Source organism: Procambarus clarkii, chromosome 5 (genome assembly GCF_040958095.1).
Source record: "Procambarus clarkii isolate CNS0578487 chromosome 5, FALCON_Pclarkii_2.0, whole genome shotgun sequence".
Taxonomy (NCBI): Eukaryota; Metazoa; Arthropoda; class Malacostraca; order Decapoda; family Cambaridae; genus Procambarus; species Procambarus clarkii.
In genome coordinates, this window is record NC_091154.1 from 37,035,971 (window position 1) to 37,060,494 (window position 24,524).

Here is a 24,524-nt window from a genome sequence, read left to right on the forward strand (position 1 = left end):
AAGCAGCACAGTGCTATGCATCAAAACGTAACAGTACAAAACACTACGATCCTCACTAATACACATTCTGGCCCTATTACCGTATTTACTGATATATGTACAGGCTACATTTTTTTTTCTTTCATCAGGTTTGACAGACACGTAGAGGCCTTCGGCCGCGGGCGTATGGAGGAAGAGGTGGCAAGTCTCAGGGAACTGAGGGACAAGGTGAGCACCACCACTCAGCTAACAACCTTGTTGACATTTGTGTAGTATTACTAGCTCTTGTTAAATCAGCATGTACACACACACACACACACACTACCAACGGGGTCTGGTAGCTGAGTGGACAGCGCGTGGGGCTCGTAATCCTGTGGCCCGGGTTCGATTCCCGGACTAGATAGAGACAAATGGGCAGAGTGTCTTTCACCCTAATGCCCCTGTTACCCAGCAGTAAATACGTACCTGGAAGTTAGACAACTGTTACGGGCTGCTTCCTGTGTGTACTCACCTATATGTACTCACCTATATGTGCTTGCAGGATCGAGCATTGACTCTTGGATCCCGCCTTTCTAGCTATCGGTTGTTTACAGCAATGACTCCTGTCCCATTTCCCTATCATACCTAGTTTTAAAAGTATGAATAGTATTTGCTTCCACAACCTGTTCCCCAAGTGCATTCCATTTTTCTACTACTCTCACGCTAAAAGAAAACTTCCTAACATCTCTGTGACTCATCTGAGTTTCCAGTTTCCACCCATGTCCCCTCGTTCTGTTATTATTACGTGTGAACATTTCATCTATTTCCACTTTGTCAATTCCCCTGAGTATTTTATATGTCCCTATCATATCTCCTCTCTCCCTTCTTTTCTCTAGTGTCGTAAGGTTCAGTTCCTTCAGCCGCTCTTCATATCCCATCCCTCGTAACTCTGGGACAAGCCTCGTCGCAAACCTCTGAACCTTCTCCAGTTTCTTTATGTGTTTCTTCAGGTGGGGGCTCCATGATGGCGCGGCATACTCTAAAACGGGTCTCACGTAGGCAGTGTAAAGCGCCCTAAAAGCTTCCTCATTTAGGTTTCTGAATGAAGTTCTAATTTTCGCCAGTGTAGAGTACGCTGCTGTCGTTATCCTATTTATATGTGCCTCAGGAGTTAGATTAGGTGTCACATCCACTCCCAGGTCTCTTTCTCGAATCGTTACAGGTAGGCTGTTCCCCTTCATTGTGTACTGTCCCTTTGGTCTCCTGTCACCTGATCCCATTTCCATAACTTTACATTTACTGGTGTTAAACTCCAGTAGCCATTTCCCTGACCATCTCTGCAGCTTGTTTAAGTCCTCTTGGAGGATCCTACAATCCTCGTCTGTCACAACTCTTCTCATTAATTTTGCGTCATCTGCAAACATTGACATGTATGATTCCACTCCTGTAAACATATCATTTACGTAAATTAGAAAGAGGATTGGTCCCAGCACCGATCCTTGAGGTACTCCACTTGTTACTGTTCGCCAGTCCGACTTTTCGCCCCTTACCATTACCCTCTGGCTCCTTCCTGTTAGGTAGTTCTTCACCCATACTAGGGCCTTTCCGCTTACTCCTGCCTGCCTCTCAAGTGTGTGTGTGTGTGTGTGTGGGGGGGGGGGGGGGGGATTAGTTAGTAGTTAGAAACAGTTGATTGATTGAGAGTTAAGAGACGGGCCGAAAAAGCAGAGCTCAACCCGCGCAAGCACAACTAGGTGAACACAACTAAAAAGAAACGAACTGAGTATAGGTGGAGACGGTCACACAAACTGTCAAGAAAGTGTACAAGAAGATCAGACGAGTCAAGAAGTGTTCACAATAGAGCAGAGAGAACTGTCTGAACTGAAAGAGGGGCCAAAGGGAGGGGGCTACTAACATAACCATAACTGGAAAACACACATCACATATTGGTAAAAAAATATGACCTAAAATGTTTACAATTTATAAAAAAAAAATAACTTCAAGTAAGAAACAATAAAAACCTGAATAAAATAAACCACAATAATTTAATAACTCTCCAGAGGTTGATAGATCTTAAGCAAAGGTTGATAGATCAAAGTGAGCGCCAAAATCACTTATACAGCTAATTGAATTTAATGATTACATACAGAAAAAAGACGTAATTACCTAAAACATGAAGTGTTGATCCCATCCACAAGGTGTGGAGAGAGTGCGGCTTGGAGGAGAGCAGCACCCACACCTTCAACAAACGTCACGCCTTCGGGGACAAGGAGCGCTACCTGGTGGTGCAGTACAAGGTGCACAACAACGGCTCCTCCACGTAAGTGTCCACGTACTGGGAGTCAAGTGCACACAGGCACCTGGGAGGTTCCCCCCAGATGAATACAAACACATTGGGGTATTTTAGGTAAGTACAGACGGTTAATAAGTACCAAGAGGCCCTCCAGGTATGTACCAAGAGGCCCTCCAGGTATGTACCAAGAGGCCCTCCAGGTATGTACCAAGAGGCCCACCAGGTATGTACCAAGAGGCCCTCCAGGTATGTACCAAGAGGTCCTCCAGGTATGTACCAAGAGGCCCTCCAGGTATGTACCAAGAGGCCCACGAGGTATGTACCTAGAGGCCCACCAGGTATGTACCAAGAGGCCCTCCAGGTATGTATCAAGAGGCCCACGAGGTATGTACCTAGAGGCCCACCAGGTATGTACCAAGAGGCCCACGAGGTATGTACCTAGAGGCCCACCAGGTATGTACCAAGAGGCCCTCCAGTTAAGTAATATGGGTTCTCCAGGATAAGTACCAGGGGATCCTCCACGTAAGTACTGAAGCATGGCGGGTCTCCACGTAAATAATGAATTCAAAAAGTAATTACGTTTGCAGACGTTTATTAAAGTCACTTTGACTTCATCGTAATGTAAAAAGTTAATCAACAATGATTTATTTATTATCGTTGAGGATATTGCCTTCTATTTATTACTCTCACTTTAACCTTAAGCCTTTAGCTCAAACCTCACATCCTAGCTTTAAGCTCAAGTCCTAGTTTAACTTCAAGTCTAGCTTTACCCCCCGAATCCTAACTTTACCCTCAAGGGCTACTTCTAACCCTGCCACTCCGACTGGCAGCATGCGGAGATACTGCTACGACCTGATCCGTCCCAGCACGGAGTACACTCAGAAGCTTCGCTGGAAACAGTACAGCCGATATCACCATAACGTCAACAACCCGTGGAACCTCACTTGGTCCTCCTACGACAAGAAGAAGAAGAAGAAGAGGCAGAAGGCGACGAGAAGGGCGTCTTTGATCCCCGGGATGAGGTACCACGTCAAGGCGAGAAGCGGCTCCAGCGGCAGGGACGCCGACCACCACAGCACTCTTCCCGCCAAGAACGGGACGAGAGGACAGGCACCGCACCCGGAGTCGCAGACTGCTGCATAGCCACTGCTGTGTTTTATTTATAATTGTTAACTATTTTGGTGTATGTATTTATCTGTCTTGTATAAACACAGAACACGTACGTACAGGGACGGTACGTTATCGTAACTAAACACGGAAGGGAAGGGAACTACCAGGAGAACTACCCAAGCCATTACCATTATATAGTACTGGGAAGAGATAAGGATTTGGGATGGAACGGGGGAATGGAATGGTACTCAACCACTTGGACGGTTGGGAATTGAACGCCGACCTGCATGAAGCTAGATCGTCGCTCTTACCGTCCAGTCCAAGTGGTTGGGTACAGGGACGATACACGGCATAGGTCGGGGTGACAATGGCTATATATCTTCACCACACACTATCTTCATCACTGTAACCATGTCATCACTAAATAGTCTTCATTTCTGTAACCATCACCACTACCCAGCCACCTCTGAGTTTTCTACCAAGAAATTTCCCTCACTTTACCTCATCACCAGATGCTTGTCCCTCCCCAGGCTGATCTACTTTCTTAGATGTTCACCATCTTTAAATAACATTAAATTAGGAGAGTACGACAGCCTGCTGAAATCAATGTTAGAAAAAGCCCTCAACCTTTCTCTCAGCGACTCACAGTGGAAACAGGCCTCCCTTCCTGTCAGACTTCGGGGGCCTTGGCGTGCGCACAGCAACACAAATTGTTGTACCTGCGTTCCTGTCCTCTTCAGTGGCGTCTGACAACCTGGTGAAGGAAATCCTACCTGATTACCTAGGTCAACAGGCAGGGTGCAAGATCCCAGTTTTATAGACCTCCACCATCAAATGGGTCTCTCTTGCAGGACCAGCACTCCAATCACCACCTTCTGAAGCTCGCAAGCAATCCAGTTGGGATCGCCCCATTGTAGACCAAGCAGCTGCAACATGCCTAAGAGCTGCAACAACACCACTGACTCTGCCCGACTTATAGCTGTAGCTGCTCCCCATGCAGGTGATTTCCTATTAGCAACCCCAATGTCAGCAACCGGCATGCATCTCACACCGCAGACTCTCCGCCTCGCTGCCCCAATCTACACCGAATACAGGTGTGTTTGCGGCGACGCAGTGGCCGACAGTTACGGCCGGCATGGCCTTCTCTGCCAAAGCACAGGAGGTTGGCATGCAAGACACAGCGAGGTTAATGACATTATTAAGAGGAACCTTACCACAGCCGGTTGTCCAGCATAGAGAGAACCTCGTTACCTAATGGCCTGCAACTCTGACGAGCCTGTCGGTCGCCCAGACGAGATCAGGGAGAACACCTGGAAGAATGTTAGACAGTTGGTGTGGGATTGCACTTGTGTTTCAGATTTATCCAACACCTATGTTGACTTCAGTGTTGCACAGCCAGGTGGTGCTGCCAATCACCGGGAATCAGCTAAGTCTCGTAAATACAGAGATCTTGAGCACCACTACAATTTTGTCCCCATTGCCTCAGAGACACTTGGTGCCTGGGGTAAAAGTGCTGCTAGTTTTTTTTATGGAGCTGGGTTCTAAGCTAATTTAAATAACTAAAGACCCTAGAGCCGCCAGTTTCCTCTTTCAGCGCCTTAGTGTGGCAATCCTGAAAGGAAATGCACATTGTATCCCATGGTTCCTGCCCGCGATCTGAGGAGCTGGAGGAAGTCGACAACCTGTGACAAGTAGCCTTGTACCTTGCATATAACCAATGTTGTAACCCTTTTTGTGTAATGAAATTTTAAATAAAAAATATATATATAAGCTAAAAAAATCAACAGGAAGGGGGTGGTAGGACAAAAGAACATATAAACAGTATAGAGAGGACCTAAAAATTCCCTCTAATGCGTCATGTGTGCTTTTCTCCGAGGCTAAGGGTCCCCTTCTTCCAGCCAGAGGTGACACTATACTGTACTGTGATAAATGTTTTTAAATATATAAGTAAAAATTAATCAAGAAAACAGTGTTATGGCATACCTATGTAGGGTCTAGTTATATATATATATATATATATATATATATATATATATATATATATATATATATATATATATATATATATATATATATATATATATATATACTGTACCTCAGTTCATTTAATTTTGTCTCATTTTTTCTGAACCTAAGGCCTTATCATTGCCTAAGTTGTATATAAGTTAGGGTGAATAATAATATCGTATCATCTTGCCTTGTTGCAACCCCATAACATTCAAACTAAAAACAAGTGACTTGCCATCCCTACATATTTGGCAACTTTATAAATAGCTTTATTTAGCATAGAAAACAAGCCCATAAGAATTTCTTCAATAGGTTACATCTTACTAACTTTTATGATTTGCTGACGAGGATAATTCTGTCGATAATGATTAATTCCCAAGAGAATGCAGAAAACTGATTTTATTTTAAGAATGGAGTTTATTATATTGATATTAATAAAATGTGGTAATGATTGATGTTGTGTTTGTTGTAACCTTGCTCGATGTTGTCCTTTTAAAGGATATTTATTTCCTACATAAGACGAGTTCAAAATTCACCAGGAAAAAATCCCCAGGATGGGAAGGGGATTTTCAGCAGAAAGCGTTAAGCCATTACGACTATATGACCCTTGGAAGGGGTCATGATGAGCATTTGGGATGAGATAGGGGAAAGAAATGGTCCCAAATGAATGGAATATTCTACTTTTATCACAGAATCTGTAGTTTTAACAACACTACATATAAAGCATTTAATTCATAATGACAGCAAAGAATTTTTTTCTTCATTTACGACGAGGAAAAAATAAGTGAGATGATTACTGTACATGTTAATTAAATATTTATTACTTTCTCTTTTAAACTCGTTGAGAGAAGTAGAGTTTTCGTTGCACAGTTTCGGACCTATTATTTGCATTTAATTTCTACCTTGGTTGAGTAACATTCTAGGAATATCAAATATATGTTTCTCGTGTGGTACCCATGGATTTTATTACAGCACTCTAGGAGGTGTTTGAGGTCAGGATTAATAAAGTATTTCAGTGTTTTATATAAAGTACACGTGAGAGTGTGTAGTGTCGTATGTTTTTGTTTTTTTTATACATAAAAAGAGTTCTTACATTCTTGTAAAACCACTCGTACGCATAGCGTTTCAGGCAAGTCCTTAATCAAAATTTTCCCTAGAACACGAACTGCTAAATCGTTTAACAACCAGGTTCTCATTTACTGCTGGGTGAACAGAGGCTACACTGCAGGATACGAACCCAGGCCAGAACGTTCGCGAGGCGCCGGGCGAGATTCTTACCACTGCCCCAAAGGGACTGCTTGAATAACAAACGTTCAATTCCTGAACCGATTATGTGCCTCTGTAATCCTTTACACCACCGCCCACGGGATGGGTATGGGGTGCATAATAAAGAAAGAAATTGAATTGTAAGTTATTACTGTGGTAACTTACCTAGCTGTAAACATATTTTACAAATTTTAGAGTGCAGTTCCTAAAGATCTTTATATGTCTTCATACCCCAGCTTGTCCTCACATCCCTGCCAAGTGCTATATATATTCATAATGGGTAAGTGCTTTTTCCTGAACATTTCCTTACCTACCTTAATAAATGTTCAATTAAGGACGAGCGCAGAACACTACTTTATCCATAGGTGAATTCCATTTGGTCCCATGAACGTTTGCAGCTTTCAGTACGAATGAGCAGTATTAGAACTCTCAAAGTGGGTTACATTTTCTTTGAATTAGCTCGTGTACTAAAATGGCACATAAGAGAGTTTTGCCTGAATTTGCTTAAAGACCACTGTCTCTTGTGGCCTTGACGGGGACGTGAAACCGCCGGCTGGTCAAATATCTCCCCTAGGTTCGTGAGGATTTTTCCTACTGGATTTTGAAGCAATGTAATAACATTTACGGCTTCGAATTCGACGGTTACATGAGTTTATAACACTATGGATAAAAAAGTATGTCCTATTTTCTGTCCCGCTGCGTAACTTGCGCTTGAAGTTGCCTCTTATGTGCGTTACATTTATATATTTGATTACCTTACCACCTTTTTTGACGGCCAGCTTTCCAGTGTTTGGTGTCCATATCCCCTGGGGTCACAGGGACGTTGACAGATTTTCTTCTTGTTTTCCGGTTAATGGCTCTTCGGGAAGAGAGATTGTGTCCGGGGTTGGCTTGGCCTAAAAGTGCTGGGTGTTGGCGGATCTTGGTAGACCCTGGGTGAGCCCACGGGGTAGTAGGGGTAGGCGTCGCCTCATTTAGATGTTGATGAATTTTGCCCGAGAGGGGAATTGGTGAAGATTCGTCGCCAAGCACATGGCTTACAGTGTGTTTATCTGTTTAAAGTACGGCAGGCGACATAATAAACCCTACATTGTTGAGTTAGGAAAACACTATTTGTCAAATATTGATACTGTTCTTAAAATATTCCCCCATTTTGCACCCGCAAGATAACGTAAGCTTTTAAGGGTTGACAGATGTTAATCTTCTTGTTTGAGGAGCTGTTCACTTGAGACAGTTAAGCAAGTTTCAGCTGTGTCTGGGTACAAGTGACAGGATAAACAACCCAGCGGGTTTTCTTCCTTTTGGGGAGTGTTGTACACGCTGCTATAGCGGTATGTCCACTCACAAGATGAGTGGTGCTGCCCAATAAATTCGCCCCTCGGGGCAAAATTAAAAAAAATTAACTTAGATTTCTTCCCACAAGGGAACGATGGAGAAGCTACGTGTCTGTGCTGTAGCTGCCCCTAACCCAATGACAACAACAACAGATGCCGGGATGCTGCCTCTCACTCTCAGGCGTGAGAGAGAGAGAGAGAGCATCATGCTGCCTGCTAGCAAAACCGTCCACGTTTTTTCCGTCATTCCCCGCCTCTCATACCTCTTGCGAGAGAAACTTCCTGATGTAGAAGTAGTGGAAGTTAAGCTGATTGGTAAACACTTCAGTTATTGTATGAATTGGCCAGTGACATCTTATTTTTAATGGGCAGGAAGTAGTTGACATTATATTCTCATCTATTTGTGCTTGCGGGGGTTGAGCTTTGTCTCTTTGGTCCCGCCTCTCAATTGTCAATCAACTGGTGTATAGATTCCTGAGCCTACTGGGCTCTTATCATATCTACATTTGAAACTGTATGGAGTCAGCCTCCACCACCACATCACTGCCTAATGCATTCCACTTGTTAACTACTCTGACACTGAAAAAATTATTTCTAATGTCTCTGTGGCTCATTTGGGTAGTTTCACAGGAGGCAGTTTCCACCTGTGTCCATATGTTCCATATGTTAAGCTTCCTATTTAGATACAAGTGACTTCATACCAGAGACTGTTCGCCAGCAGATTTTAAAACCTACTCGGCGGACCCAACCCAATTCAATTCAGTTCACTCGAATCCTACCCAATCTAATGATATATTCAATTTTCACAATTAGAAAAATGACCTGACCCAAACAAACTTAACCAAACCCAACTGAGTCTAACACAGCTTAACCTAAGATAATACATCCTAACCTAATGATATAAATGGTTTTTGCAATCAAACAAGGAGTTTTGTCAAATCATTCTGTGTACGATTTGACTATACCTCAAGTAGGGTCAAAGGGCCGTGAAAATTATCGCAGACTGTGTTATCACTACACTTTAAGCAAACCCAGCTCAACTCATCCTAATCTAATCTAACTGAACGTAACTTAATGGAAAATAATGATAACATTTTGTGTTTTATATATAGTGTGCACAAGGTTGCAATGCACACGCATTGCATTTGACCATGTCGTGGTTCAGTGGTCTAAGGCATGTCCTTGGTAGTGCCCAGAGTGCAGGTTTGAGGGGGGCCTGACAGCTGAGTGGACAGCACTTTGGATTCGTAGTCCTGAGGCTCCGGGTTTGATTCCCGGTGGAGGCGGAAACAAATGGGCAGAGTTTCTTTCACCCTAATGCTTCTGTTCACTTAGCAGTTAATAGGTACCTGGGAGTTAGACAGCTGCTATGGGCAGCTTCATGGGGATGTGTAACAAAAAGGAGGCCTGGTCCAGGACTGGGTCGCAGAGATGCCAAGCCCCAACATCATCTCAAGATAATCTCAAGAAGGTGTGTGGTATCACTATGACATCATATTCTAATGCTGTCAAATGCAATGGTTTCACGCATTGCATTTGACCATGTCATGGTGCAGCGGTCTAAGGCATGTCCTTGGGAGTGCCCTGAGTGCAAGTTCAAATCCTCCACATGGCTCCTACTGATTTTCTCATTGATACATCATGTTATTGTGATTTCTTTGTATTTGAAGAGTAGTGTTGGAGGTAGAACTCCTAGACCACAACCAGAGTGCATGGGGACAATGTGTAAAACTTTGCTGGCCTAGAGGTGATTATAATTGCTAATATTTCATAAAGCATATAACTTAGTCCTTCCCAGATCAGCTTATGTCTATCCTGTATCTCAGACATCCTCCCCTACAAATTTGGTTAAAGCTAACCCCCAACTTTGGACAAAGAGACAGACAGACAGACAGACATTCTCTTGTATAGGTATAGATGTGTTAATTAGAACACCTTGGTTCCAATGAATATGGATCATTGCTAATTATTTTATAACTAATTTTGTTATAACTTGGAAGATTTTTTGCATTAAAGATGTGATTTGCAAATAAATGGTTGACTTCAACAGGAAATATTGATGGGAAATATCCCAAAAAAGTTTTGCAAGAGGAAGTGGCTGCTCTTCAGGAGGCAGAGATACTCTTAGTAGACAACAGTCTTCTTGTCCAGGTATGATAGATAGACAAAGGAAGAGTACTGTACAGATGTTCCTCAATCTGTGCATGGAATTTGTCTGTAAAATTGTGTGGTGCCAATTTGGGTAGAGCAGTAATAATATTGTACAGTATGTGAATCTAGAGTAATGTTCAAAAATATCTAAAAGTTCTCTTACTGTATCTTCTCTCTTTCCTAAATAAAATATTTATTTGTGTTCTGTATATAAAATGATACTGAATATAATATTAATTTACACTCCATTCGATTTAAGGACCTCTGATTTACCAGTACGATGGTTTAATGGCTGAATTTGACACCAGTAACTGGTGCCTTATTTACAGAGTCATTGACTTGGTACCCTCTCGAATATTATTTAATAAGTTAACAACATATTAATACCACTGGGTTTAGTGGAGTGCCAAATTTAATGAATAGGATATAAGTACAATATCCCCATTTAGGTCCTTAAATCAAGTGGATATAACATCGAAAGTGTATTACAGATCTTTGCTTGCAGAAATTTATTGAAGAATTCTAGGAGGTGGGGTTAGTAGGTAGGGGTAATCCACAAAGTGGTCACCAATAGAAATTGGGGAAGTGTCGTGTCCATTGGTGATTTTTCATGGCTATCACTTAAATTTAAATCAGTAATAGTTTCTGACACCACCATCAACTTGATTACAAATGTTTGTTACCAGAAGTGTAGGGAAATGGTCTATCGCAAACTGATTTGTATGATAAGACTCCTTATGGCCCCATTAAATAAAGTACAGTACTGTAAGTTTATTGAACTTTTTTCTATTTACCTAACTTTTTTATTGTCAGGTTGCAGAACAGCTTCCCAATGTACTGTGGGCCCAGGGAACGTGGGCTGGTGTTGAAGGACTCGTTGCTCATTTTAAGGACAAGGTAAGAAAAAATAGTTGTATGATTGATCATTAAACATATTACAAGACTTTGTTGAATTTTTTTCTTACTACAGTGGTATCTTGGTTTTCAAATTAAACCCGTTCCCAAAGATGGCTCATACATCGAAAATTTCCAAACTGAAACAAATTTTTTCCTTAAGAAATAATGTAAATTGAATTAATACGTTCCACACTCCCAAAAATATTAACTTGAAATACATTTCATACATAATACACACAAATATTTTGTACTATAGTATGTACAAGTTATAGCTTATCTTTATTGATGACTCTTGTTGGTGTATGGAAGACGGTGAGGTGGGAGGGAAGAGGAGAGGTGTCAGGATTTGGAAGGGGAGTCCCCTTCCATTATAATATCAGGCAGTGATGACTTCTCTAGGGGTACCCTCTCTTCTACGTTTTGCCTGCAAACCACTAGGACCTGGTTGTAACTCACTACTTGTTTGTCTCACTAAGAACCTTTCCATAGAGAATTGTTTTCCTCTATGGTCATCCTCACATGTGTTTTCTTATGTTGAACCTTACCACTGACTTTCTTGGGACCCATGGTGTGGTATATAATAATTACTTTTATGTTTAGAAATCAAAAAAGCTGAACAAATGAAATTTTTTACAAAGAATTCAGGTGCGTTTTCACTAGGCGGGAGGCACTGGTAAACTGAAGCGCGGTCGCCCATGCCACCAGGAACCACTCGCTCGGTCGACCCATTTGTGTAAAGCAAACAAACTCGTAAAGCGAGGCAAAGCTTGTAAATCAATTCAAATTTTACAAAGAAATTGAGCTCATAACTTGAAAAATTTGTAAAGAGGGACGTTTTCCTGAGGTTCCACTGTATTGATAAAATTATACTTAAAATTTACACATGGGATAATATTACAGAGTTTACATTATTGCAGTGACTGAATTATTTTCTGGAAACACTCAGTAGTTTCTTGTAGCTAAGTGCTGGTCCAGCCAAGTCTTAGGGAAATGCACCAGGTGTCTGAGCAACCCGTCCTCTTAAAAAGAACGTCACTTTTGGCCCGTATGCGCGATATGGCTAAATTTGGACGTAATTTGAAATGAAATCGACTCACAAAAGTGACGTTCTGTTCCGTTTTCTATTTGAGTCGTCCGCCTTACGCGCAGAGGTTATGAGAGGACACTTTAAATTCACGTTTTTCATAACGTTTTGAAACTTTATGAGAATTTCCTGCCCACCTAACCTATCAGAGGACCCTTAACTTACTGTTGTTGAAAAAAGAAATCCCAAATTTATTTTAATTTTTTTTTCATTTTCAAATTACGTCCAAATTCGGCCATACGGGCAAACGGCCAAAAGCGACGTTCTTTTTAAGAGGACAGGTTGGTCTGAGATCCACCCTTGCCTGCTGTGAACCATGATCAGAAAAAAGCTTTCTCTACTATGAGGTGAGGGGGGGAAGCTTGGAGATCAGATATCAATAATTAAGGAAAACTCCACCAAAATATGGGCCATCTGGTTCCCAGGGTTACCTGAACTGCCACCTGATGGCAGTCAAGGGCATCACAGATACCACAGTGTAAACACCCTAATCTACCTGAACCCTAATCTTAAACACCCTAATCTTGCCTGTTACCTGAAGGTATCTAATTTCTTCAAGTAGTGGCTTGTTTTCTTGCACATATGCTATCTGGTGTTGTTATTTCTCTTGGTTTTGGGTTCATTTCTGATTCCCCAAACTCCTCTCACATAGAGAAAGCTAGGTTCTGCTCTTGGCTCTCAGTAGGTAAGGGTAGGCCTGGTACAGTACATCTCCCTAAGACTTGACTGGACAGCATTTGGATCAGGAAACTCCTGATGACCCCACTAGGAAAGGTTATTTCATTACATTCAGCACTTTATTTATTGCAGCCAAGGCCTACATTCCCAATTACTCGTATGGCTAGTGAAAGCTTCAGTCAGCTCATGGCAGAATATGCTGTTGGGTGGATCATTAGCCATGAACGTGGTTTGTTGGATTGTAGGATGTACCAGGTAAGATTTCACTACTGTTTGTTATTATTACCACTAGCAAATTTTGGAATTTCAATTTACTGTATATAACAAAATTCCACTGTCGATATTCTTTCAGTTTTTGTTACAAATTCAATTTAGCAGTTGGAAGCTTTTGTTACACTTGGAACATATCACTGATAAAAACATTATTTCATATCTAATATTCTCATCTTTCATGTTTTTCAGCTGAAAAGTGAATGGGGACATAAAGGCAATATTGTCAATTACCGCAGCCTGCGGGAATTGGCAGTAGGTGTTTTAGGCATGGGAATAATTGGTAAAGAGGGTAAGTAAGGAGGTAGTTTACATTACAATAAGTTTAGCTCAGATACAGTAAGCTCTTTATCTGGATTGTTTGAGGTCTTGAGGTTTGAGACCCAACCTACACATCTGTACCGTACTGTTTATGTACAATATTAATACCATTTCATTTCATAAGGTGAGGAGGCATCACCCCCCCCCCCCCCCATGAGAAGGTGAGTAATGTAATAAAACGTTATGGCTCTTAAATAACAACAACAAAAATCCAAGAAAAGTATCACGTGTCCATTCATTATATTATTCACAAATACAGCTATGAGCAGCTGCATCCAACAGCCTGGTTGACTAGACCACCAACCAGGAGGCCTGGTCAGAGACCAGATGGTGGTGGACGTTGTTCTCTGGAATCAACAACAGGTAGTCAACGTGTTGGAAGCATTACCAATAAACAATCACTAACATACTCCAGTCATCCACAGTAGCAACGTACCATTTCATATAGTCCAGGTGTACAGTGCTTCTCATGAATTGTCATATTCATTGCATATGAATGCTTTCACTTTTATTTTACTAACCACTTTCATCCAGCTTTGTCCATTACCATATCATATGCTGTGCATGCTGTCTCTCTGTTTCCTCACACACTCCATGTCTGCATATCTTTTTTTCCAACCATCTTATGACATCATCGTTTCATTCAACATGTTAAAACTATCTCTATATGCTCTCGCTTCAGTCTTGCAGTTTATTAACTTTTACACTTGCTGTCTCTCATGATATTGGAATTCCTTATTCCATCTATTCTCATGTCATTATGCATACTTCTTGGATTGTTTATTTTTTGCTGCTCTAACTCTTGATTTTTCACGTTCTTACCAGTCTCACTGGCATGGTTCTTCTATTTCCGTAGCTCTCAGCCTTTTTTGGGAGCACCGCTATTTTATAATACTCAGAAAACCTCCCATGGGATCACAACCCATTGGTTGGGAACATGGGTTCTAATTCTTGTTTGCCAGTCCAATATAAATTATGGAAGAACCTATTATCATTATGATATTTGATCTCAACTTTGGAACCATGTTTTAGAAGCTGCCAGTCATTCTTAAATAATTACAGCATAGCACCTCAGTAGCACATTATACAGTAATCTAAAAATTATTCTGAAATATACCTAGCAGACAGAAAGTTTGTTTTGATAATACAGTACATGTAAGTTGGTCCAAAGTTAGTTGACCATGGTTTAATGTGTCCTAAATTATTTTTTAATAAATTTCTACTTTCTACAATTTTTTTTTCAGTGGCCAGGTCCTTAAAATCTTTCAATACTACAGTGCATGCCTACACCCGCACCGCACCCACTGTGGAGAACAAGTCCAATAATGTGGATAAATATTGGTAAGCATTTAACTTTTATTTTTAATAAACATGACTTGGGTCTCCTAATGTTAAGTAGTAATGAGGCTTTGAGGTTTTGTGGATAGTTTCTTTCTATGCCATATCATTCAGCTGCTCCTTGAAGATCCCACTACTTTCATGCAGTCAGACTAGGGTAACTTATCATAACACTGCAGGGAATTTTCAAGCATCTCTGTATGTTCATATTGTGCAGAGGAAGTCACTGGAGAAATATTCAGTCCAGCTTGGGATTATGATCTTTAGGAGACCTTTCCATTGAATAAGCTCTTCCAAACCCACACTTGTTATCACAGGAGACTGCCATATGAGGGCTCTTACTACCGAATGGGCTGCTTGGTCAATATCACCAGTCACCACCAGGTGGGAGCACCCTGCTTATCCCAGGGTTCTCTGAATCGACTCACACACACATTCTGATTAACTAAGCATCTCACACAGGAGAAGGGGGGAAGAGAATATGCAGCAGCTGAATGATACAGCTCACAAAGGAGCATTTCACAAATGTCCAAAGCCTTATGTCTGATTGCTTATATCCAACTGTTCCCTAAAGTAAAACATCTAAAACAATCAGAAAAAAAACGAGCTGGAAAAACACTGACCTTTTCTACAGAAAGATGTCCATAGCACACTATGGAAATGTCCACACCATGCTATGTCCATAGCATGCTGTGGAAAAAATGAAAATATAAAAACGGAAACCACACACAAAACGAAGTCAAATCATAACATACAACAAAAAGGCAATGTAAAGGATTTTGGTGTACTCATGTAGGAAGACCTTACCTTTAAAGAACAATAAAGTAGCCGTCACATCTGCAAGAAAAATGACAGGTTGAATAACAAAAACCTTTCACACTAGAGATGCTATACCGATGATGATACTTTTCAAGATGCTAGTGCTCTCTAGACTGGAGTACTGTTGCATAATGACAGTCCCTTTCAAAGCTGGAGAAATTGCTGACCTGGAGAGCATGAAGAGTTCCTTTACTGCTAGAATCCACTCAGTAAAACATCTAAACTATTGGGACCGATGAAAGTGCATAAATCTGCATTCTCTTGAGCGCAGGTGAGAGAGATTCATAATAATTTACACGTGGAAAATAGTAGAGGGGCTGGTCCCTAACCTGCACACAAAAAATAACACCACATGAAACCAGAAGGCATGGTGGGATGTGCAGAATACCCCTATTGAAAAGCAGAGGTGTAGTAGGTGCTCTGAGAGAGAACTATCGACATCAGAGGCCTGAGATTGGTTCAGCGCCCTTCCACTACACATAAGTGGCATAACCGGCTGACCCCTCAGTGTTCAAGAGAGAACTTGACAAGCACCTCCAAAGGATACCTGATCAACTAGACTGTGACTCGTATGTCAGGCTGCGAGCAGCCATGTTCAATCCTGGCTCACCAGTCTAGCAACGAAGAGGCCTAGTCGATGACTGGACAGCAGGGACACTAAACCCCGAAATTATCTTAAGGTAAGGTAACCTCAAGATAGCATGCTGTTACAAGGAATGCTACCCAGCTAGAGGAATCTGAAGGTGCAGGCATTAGTACAGCATAAGTTCCAATTGTGGTCACCAGGAGGAGAGTCGGCTAAGGACAACACACTATCTATACGGGAAAGTCTGAGTAGATTTTTTTGCAGCAAAAGTGCAGTCGGAACCAAAGTGCCAAACTCTTAATCTTTATGCATGGCATGGCAAAGGAGAATGCAGTGAAAGTAGCATACATTTATAAATCATTTGTTCAAGAGCACACCTCATGATTACTGTACTTAACTAGTTGCCACAACAGTTGGGATTAGTGCACCTTGGTACATGGTAACAGTGGCCTAGGATTCATTAACAGATGTTCTATGGTGACCTAATACGAGGCCACAAGATATTGCCACAACTGGGCAAAGAGTGTGATGGATCCCAGGGTGTGCAAACCATGCCTGGATAACAATAGGCAAAAGTTGAAGTTTTATTTTCCCAAGGAAACCTGGATAGTTATTGTGATACACATACGAGGTGGGACAGAAATGGTTGGGTACATTTCCTTTCACCTAATGCCTCTGTTCACCTAGCAGTGAGTAGGTACTCAGGAGTTAGTCAGCTTGTTGTGGGGTTGCATCCTTGGCGGGGTCCGTAATTCGGCCTTGGGGCGGGTGACCTGGATAAAAGCTAAACGTGTATAAAAACGCTCTGGCTTCCTGTTCCCCAACATAGTGAATCATTATTATTATTAATTATTAAGAGCCCCTCTCACAAAAGCAATGAAATGTGAATGCCAAAGTAAGGAATGAAACTCGCCAGCCCTTTTCATGGTGGTTAACAAATGAAGAATCATATACCAGTATATAAAGAAGAAACCCAAAACTTAGCCACAGCCAAGAAATCTAGCACCTTCATCTCTGTAGAGATGAAGATGCTAGAAGCTCTGGTTGGTCTGTAGATGACCAACCTCTGGTTGGTCATCTACAGACCAACCAGAGCTCTGCAGATAATGAGAAGGCCAGATATTAGAGAATGCTTTATTCTGCTGAATAAAAGTAGGGAAGGAAAGGTCTAAACCCCAAGGTCTCTAATCCCCAAGTTTCCCCTAGCTGCTTTCAGAGACCCAGATTCTGATTCCGACTTCCAGTAGATCAGCGTTTATCTTTGAGGCTTGGCATGATCCTAATGCTTAGCAATAGCAGCTCTTTAGCACTTGTGAGCTCATGAGAACCTACCAGGAAAGGGGAGTTTCATTATATTCAGTGCTTGATTTGTATAATTAAATTATTATTAGTTATTATTATTATTATTGTATTATTATTACTGTATTATTACAGTATTATTATTACTGTATTATTATTATTATTACTGTTATTATTATTATTACTGTTATTATTATTATTATTATTATTATTATTATAACATTATCATTATTATAAAGATTATTATGATTTATAATTATTATTGTAAAATGCTGAATGCTATCAAAATAACAAATATTTGAAGGATTTATGAAATATGTAAATGCATTTTTAATGTTGGTGACATTGGTTGTCAAAACAATATTAGAAATATTAAGGAATATGAGAGAGTGAGCTAGAAGAAATTGTCATACTAATTGATAATATTGTGCAGAATATGAAATTTGGTTTTGCTTAGATATTGTGTTAACATCACAGATCTTAAGGAGGAGCCACAAGGTAAGTGGTTGGAATGAGAAGGCATGATCTTAAATGTTTCAATGTTAATTTAGGAAAATAGAACCTACCATGGAAAATATGAGGATTAATACAAGGGGAAACAAATGATTGGGTTCCTAAAAGAGGATTGTGAGAGAAAAGTAATATTATTATTATATATGTAAAGTGGGATTGTATGATGACCTAAATAATGGATGTAGAGTAAATAAATAGAAGCAAATAATAGAGAAGTGTAGGAAATGTGCGGGATAGGCAGAGTTGGTCAGTGATGTAATGTATATTGTAGTAGAGTGGGTAAAATGAAATGTTCCCTGATTGTTTGGACATCTGCAGAGGATGACATGTATGGAAGATGCCCAACAGTGAAGTATGGGAGGATTAGAGTGATGGGGGTGAGTGATCTCTTAATTATGAGGTAGGTGTCATGATGTCCTATGTGGTATAGAGCATTCTTGAAGATCATGTTGCCACAAAGATCCAATACTTTTCTCAGACTTCTACTTTCAAATTAAAAACATTGTTTATAAATGTTAATTGAGTTTTATATATTTCAGGCACACTGGGGAGTTGTTGTCATTTTTGCAACAGTGTGATTATATGATTAATATCATGCCATCTACTCCAGAAACAAGAGGAATGCTTGGAAACGACACCCTGAAAGATGCAAAGTAAGGTTAAAGTAAAGTCATTAGCTGCTAGTTAATATAATTCCTGTTTTCCCATGGTCAAAAATAATAAGCTGCTGTAAATAAAAAAATTGTTTGAGATATCATCAGAGACTACACTATGGCTTTTTTCTTACATTTTTTGGGCCTTCACATAGAATGACATATAACTTTGTAGTCTATATATTCTTTAGACTATATATTATTGTCTTAGCATTGTATAATTTTTACTTTTTACTGTATTTGTTTGTAACCCAATTCTCAGTTGCAGGTTGAGTATTAGATATACAGTATTCCTTACTAGAAAGCTTGAACCTTGATTTGGGCCACATTCAAAAATTAAGCAACAACTTGAAAACTATATACAAATTATAATTACATGAAAAAGTTCTCTTAATATGTAATGTATTTATTATATTAACCATAATGACAGTGGGGGAAGCTTTTATGGTTTAATGAATTCTGTATCTGCAGCTTTACCTGCTGCATAAAATTTAAACTTACTGTATTTGGAGACATGGTAAGAGGCAACACACAACTGCGCACCAGTCCTTGGGAATCTGGAATAAGAAATGGTTAAAATCACTTGCCACTCATGTTACTCAAAACATTGTATTGAAACTCTGAAATGGTTTTCTGCTATCGGTGTTGGATGAAGATGTCTTTGCCTTTCATGAATCAGAAGCATCATGTCAACTCATAAGTTTACTTGGATCCAATCTCAATCAAAACTTACATCAGTACTTCAGGGATTTGCAGTACAGACAGCCTTCATCAAGGAATTAGCAATTGTTGGTTTTATAGGATACAAAATATACTGGTTATTTCTTTATAATTTTCATTGCCAGGGACAGGAAACCTGTACTTAGGCTTATATTGAGGTATTCCCCTAGGTCAAACTACTGACCTTTCCCAGGATACAACTCACAACAGTTTACAACTCCTAGGTACAGGTACAGTGGCACCTCGACTTACGACTGCCCCTACTTACGAATTTTTCGAGTTATGACGTAAATTTCATCGGAAAGTGAGACGTGACTTACGACCTTTGCCTCGACTAGCAACTTTGTTGATACACGTATGGGTCAACCGATTGTATGGTAACTGGTGGCATGGCCGACCCCGCCTCAGTTTACTAGAGCCGCCCACTTAGTGATGATCGTGTTTGTAAAGAATTTAATTATTTTTGTGCTTTTTGTTTTTTGAACATAAAAGTAATAATTACATATCATACCATGGGTCCGAAGAAAGTCAGTAATAAGGTTCAACCTAAAAAAACACATGTGAGGATGACCATAGAGGAAAAACAAGAGATCATTTGTAAACATGAAAATGGCATGAGGATTGTTGATGTAGAATAGAGGATGTCCCCTCCTCATTTATTAAGAAAATGTGTGCAGTATGGGAAGAATTACAAAGTTTTGCTGAAAAGTGTCACCCAAATCAAGCTGTAGCAGGCCATTGTGTTAACCTTTTTAACGACACTGTGATGTCTCACTTCAGACAAGTGTTCCAACGTAGGGAAAAAGAAGTGTCGCTAGACAGGTTTTTAGTGAGAAAAAAAGTAGTGAGCCACAAGCAGGTCCTAGTGGTATGCAGGCAAAATGTAGGAGAGTACCCCAGAAAAGTCATCACTGCCTGATGTTATAATGGATGATCGCCCGCCCCCGATCATCACTAAGCGGGCGGTCTGGTGAACTGAAGTGGGATCGCCCATGCCACCAAAAACCATGTGCTCCGTCAACCCATATGTGTATCAACAAAGTCGCAAGTCGAGGCAAAGGTCATAAGTCAAGTCGAATTTTCCGACAAAATTGGGGTCGTAACTCAAAAAATTCGTAAGTAATTCGTAAGGCATTCGTAAATCGAGGTACACTCGTTAATTACAGTCCCACTGTACTGTAATTAACGAGTGTACTGCTTCATGAATGGGCGATTCACTCTGCTATGGTCTTTTTGTTTCCTATACTTTGTTTATTTTGCTGATTGTCTGTATTGGCTCACCCATCTTTCTGGTACCTGTTTCTTGGTTAAGGGGATGTAGTATTCCCTGTTCCTTGTCCCTCTGTAAAGGGAGCCAGGTTTTGGCTTCTAGTTCATGGTAAGTTTTAAGTTGACTCGCAAAGACAAATTAATTACAGTGACATGATTTGAATTCGGTGGAGGTACCCAGGTACCTAGCAACAAGGAGCCACCAATAACCCAACAGAAAGAGGCATTTCATTACATTCAGTGCTGGTTTTTTAGGAGGGTCTTATCTAACCTCACTCTGTCTACATCTGCCTCTGCAATATATGATAGAAGGTTTCAGGTACTAGGGGAAGTAGTAAGATGATTACAGGAAAAAAAGTTTTGAATCAAGCTTTTGAAATATCCATGGTAATCAGAAAAATAGTACACTGCCTTGCATTTTTGTCACTGTAATTGATACTGAGCTGTATTCTACAGGAAGGATGCAGTATTCATCAACATTGGCAGAGGGGATGTCATCAATGAGGCCGACATCATCAAAGCTCTTGATTATGGATGGATATCAGCTGCAATACTCGATGTATTTGTTCAGGAACCATTGTCGCCAGAAAGTCTTCTTTGGAAGCACCCAAAGGTTTGCCTTGTATAGTAAAGTTTCTGTAATGTAGGATACAGTGTAGGAACAAAAGAATAAAGGACCCTTTAAAAGACTTACTGGCCCATGTGAGGCAGCTTCTATTTATATCCAGCGCATGTTAGAAGCTTTCTAGTGTTGTGACTTTTATAATGTTACTTGGTAACTTGTTCAGCAGATCAGCAGCAGCTTTTTCCAAATTAGCATTTGCCAATTTATTTTATCAATGTATTTTATCTAATTTTATCAGAGAATTTACATCTGCCCTTTAATACAGTGAACAAAACTGTAATGCACAATCCAAGTGGGGACTCCTGATAGCAATATGCAAGTGAAGGATAACAGAGTTTTTTATTACCACTGTGTTTTTATATGAATCCTAGCACCCTATTAGCTTTTCTTGCAACATTTATGCATTGACTTCTTGATTTCAGAAACATACTAACCATGACTTCCTGATCTTTTTCACACTTGAACTATTGTTTAGCCTGTATCTGGTACATCTGTTTAGCTTTTCCTGAGCTTTGAATTCTGCCTTTCTTAGTATTTAACTGCATCTGCCAATTTTCAATTAATTTTAAACGTCTGTTTAGATCCTTTTGTAACATTTGTTTCTTTCTAAATTTATTACTCCTAATGTTTTAATTTCTTTGGCAAATTTACTAATGTTCCTGTTCACTACAGTATCTATGCCATTTATGCTTATGGTGAACAGTAAAGGTCTCATAATATTACTGGGTTAATTTGTCAAACATGATCGTCCTTTTGGAAAAGCATATTGTATGTTACTACATGAGGACATCACCTTGTGGCATTCAGGGCAGTCATTTTGGTGCTGATTAGCTAATTCATAGACTTATAGATTTAGTTTTCCATTGTTAGGGACAGGAAGCCTGTTAGACTTACAAAGGTGTCCCCCTAGAACAGTGACAAGATTCTCTAGGATGCAACCAACAACAGTTACCTAGCTCCTGGGTACCTATTTATTGCTGGGTGAACAGAGGCATCAAATGTAAGGAAATGTGACCAAATGTCTCATCCTGCCAGGGATTTTCAACCAAGACCATATGGTTATGAGCTGACTACACAGAAAAATGTGCTAATGGAATGGTCACAATTAGAGTTTTATAAAATTTTTAGTTGTATACAGTGTTGAGTTTTTAAGTTTTTTCATTTTTGTTTATAATTTATACACTATAATTTTTTTTAGTTTATACAATGTTGAGTTCTAAGTGTTTCTTTTATTGGTGTTGACGATTTGTTGTAGGTTTGTTGATAAACCTACAACATTAGATAAACCTCATGTTGTAGGTTTATCTCAGATTCCCATGAACCCCAGCTGTGATGAGGGGGCCAAGCAAAGATAATAGTGCACTCTGTCTGAGTCACTTCAAGCCTTTATTTACTGTTGCCTTATATACCCCAGTGTATAGAACAATTGGTGGGAAAACTTTGCCAAATTGTACAGAAAGAGGTCCAATGTGAATCCACTCATTTGAGTGGAAGAGCAGTCTTGTATTTAGTGCTGGAGGTAAACAAATATACTGTGCTTCAAATAAGTTATGGAAACTACCTCAATTCATTACTTGAAGGGCAAGTATGGTAAAGATTAGAATATCAGCAACTGTACAAGCATCTAGGTATTTTAATGTAATAGCGGAGGCAAGGCCTAAGAGTTACATCTCACTCCTTGTAATGATATTGAGGAAAGCACTGACAATTATCCACTCAACCATCAGCCCATCCTATCTGCTCAACCACCCATTCACTGATGATATATGGGCCCTATCCATAAACTGCCTCTTGTATGTTTTTTAACTGGATTTTTCCTTAATTCAGCACTCTCATTTCTTCCAGGTGATGATAACACCACATTCATCAGGGATTAGCCGTGCTGTGGATGTTGCCGAGGCCTTTGTTGCCAACTTCAGACGATATACTCAGGGTTTCCCTATTCAGAATACATTAGATTTCGACAGAGGATATTAAATGAATGTTAAAGACACTTAAGCTGCCGACTTATTTCCCTCCCAATTAAACAAAAATGGATACAAAGGGTAATTTCCTTGCGTATTGTTGCCCAGTTGACCTAACTACAGTAGTTGCATCTGCAAGCTTAAGAATATATGTTTAGCATGCACCTTATGTGACTTTTGGAACAAAATCATTGCCCCCTTTCTCAGTTTGGTTTCCATTAGTGGTGCAGTGCAACTAACATCACTCTTTCTATAATTAAATAATTTCTGATTAGCCACTACAAATAACATATTACTTAGTATCAAATATGACCTATCCCCCCCATGGCTTTCTTCCTGTCACTGACATAAGAAATTGAAAATATCTCTTGCTAGATTCTATATTGGCCACACAAGGTTAACTCATGGTTACATAGGGGAATCAAGACCTGCATATTACTGTCAGATCTGCACTGTTATGCTGTCGCTCATCTCCTTAGGATGTCATGATTTTCAATATTATAAATTTTGCTTTTCCAGTATTTTTTTTTTTTATCATATATCGAGATAAAATCCTTGGTGAATCAAATTCCTTTGACGTCACTTGACATGTGTCTTTCTGCTCTCAGATTTACATCCTGAATGATATCTAGGAACTTGAATATTCTGTACAGCAGACAGTGCTATACAGCCATATTGGTTGAGTACTTTCTTTTTATAATTGTTTACCTGTGTATTTGGGCAGTTATCTTGAATATAATTACCTGCCAGTTTTGTTATTTTTGCTGTCAGCATTAATTATTTTAGTTGTTGTAACCTCAATTATTAGGACTGTCAAGAACACTTAACTCATACAGTCTACCTTTTTTGACATGTTTAAATCATTGATGTTGAAATGATGTGCTGGGAAAATATAAGTTTATGGTACCGACAGTGAACGGTCAAGACCCACTGTTGTAGGGTTTTTTAAGGTGTATCACCTTAAGCTGGATATTCTGAGGAGTGATCAATTGGTGTACAGTTTTGTTAATAAGATTTTATTAGTTTAAGGAAGTTTATAGAAGGATAATTTAAGTATGTGGAAAAAATAATTAGAATTGGGTTACTCTATAATTAAAATAATTGAGTATGGATAAAATATTTTATGGAAAATTTTGTACCTGTAATAGATTTCCCATAATATAAAACCTAAAAGGGGTACCACCTCTGGTGCAAGTGTAGGGACCCATAGCCTCAGAGAAGGAATTAATGAGTACTCAGAGAAGACCTTGTGGATCCTCGCTGAACACTTTGATATTTTCTTCTCTTACCACCCCTATTCTTTTAGTATGCATGTATATATATCTAACTTTATTTGCAAATTTCATTACACAAAAAGGAGTTACAACAT

The 24,524-nt window shown here is 39.9% G+C and overlaps 2 protein-coding genes across 9 annotated transcripts in view; both read left to right on the forward strand.

Moving 5' to 3' along the window:
* Window positions 1–5,821, forward strand: part of LOC123763130 (galactosylceramide sulfotransferase) — a 31,855-nt gene extending 26,034 nt beyond the window's left edge. For 6 of the 8 annotated variants that reach the window (XM_069301271.1, XM_069301265.1, XM_069301273.1 and 3 more), the window contains 3 exons: window positions 129–207; window positions 2,157–2,278; window positions 3,049–5,821. In XM_069301271.1, coding sequence (XP_069157372.1) covers window positions 129–207; window positions 2,157–2,278; window positions 3,049–3,394 — 547 coding nt within the window. In that variant the 3' untranslated portion in view covers window positions 3,395–5,821. The remainder of the gene's footprint in view (window positions 1–128; window positions 208–2,156; window positions 2,279–3,048) is intronic. The other 2 variants (XM_069301285.1, XM_069301303.1) reach the window with 1 other exon arrangement.
* A 2,227-nt stretch (window positions 5,822–8,048) lies between these two features.
* On the forward strand, window positions 8,049–23,189 carry LOC123766183 (glyoxylate/hydroxypyruvate reductase A). The gene is made up of 9 exons (XM_069301317.1): window positions 8,049–8,283; window positions 10,019–10,119; window positions 10,933–11,016; window positions 12,911–13,033; window positions 13,241–13,340; window positions 14,614–14,710; window positions 18,464–18,577; window positions 21,023–21,179; window positions 23,037–23,189. The coding sequence occupies exons 1-9, from the start codon at window positions 8,064–8,066 to the stop codon at window positions 23,166–23,168; spliced, it is 1,128 nt and encodes a 375-aa protein (XP_069157418.1). The 5' UTR covers window positions 8,049–8,063; the 3' UTR covers window positions 23,169–23,189.
* Window positions 23,190–24,524: the final 1,335 nt, after the last annotated feature.

Bases quoted from the DNA above. Each gene is read 5' to 3' on its own strand.
- LOC123766183 (XM_069301317.1), top strand. From the start codon at position 8,064: ATGGAGAAGCTACGTGTCTGTGCTGTAGCTGCCCCTAACCCAATGACA. The intron at 11,017-12,910 runs GTAAGAAAAAAT...TATTTATTGCAG, and splicing joins TTGCTCATTTTAAGGACAAG to CCAAGGCCTACATTCCCAAT. The intron at 21,180-23,036 runs GTTTGCCTTGTA...CATTTCTTCCAG, and splicing joins TTCTTTGGAAGCACCCAAAG to GTGATGATAACACCACATTC.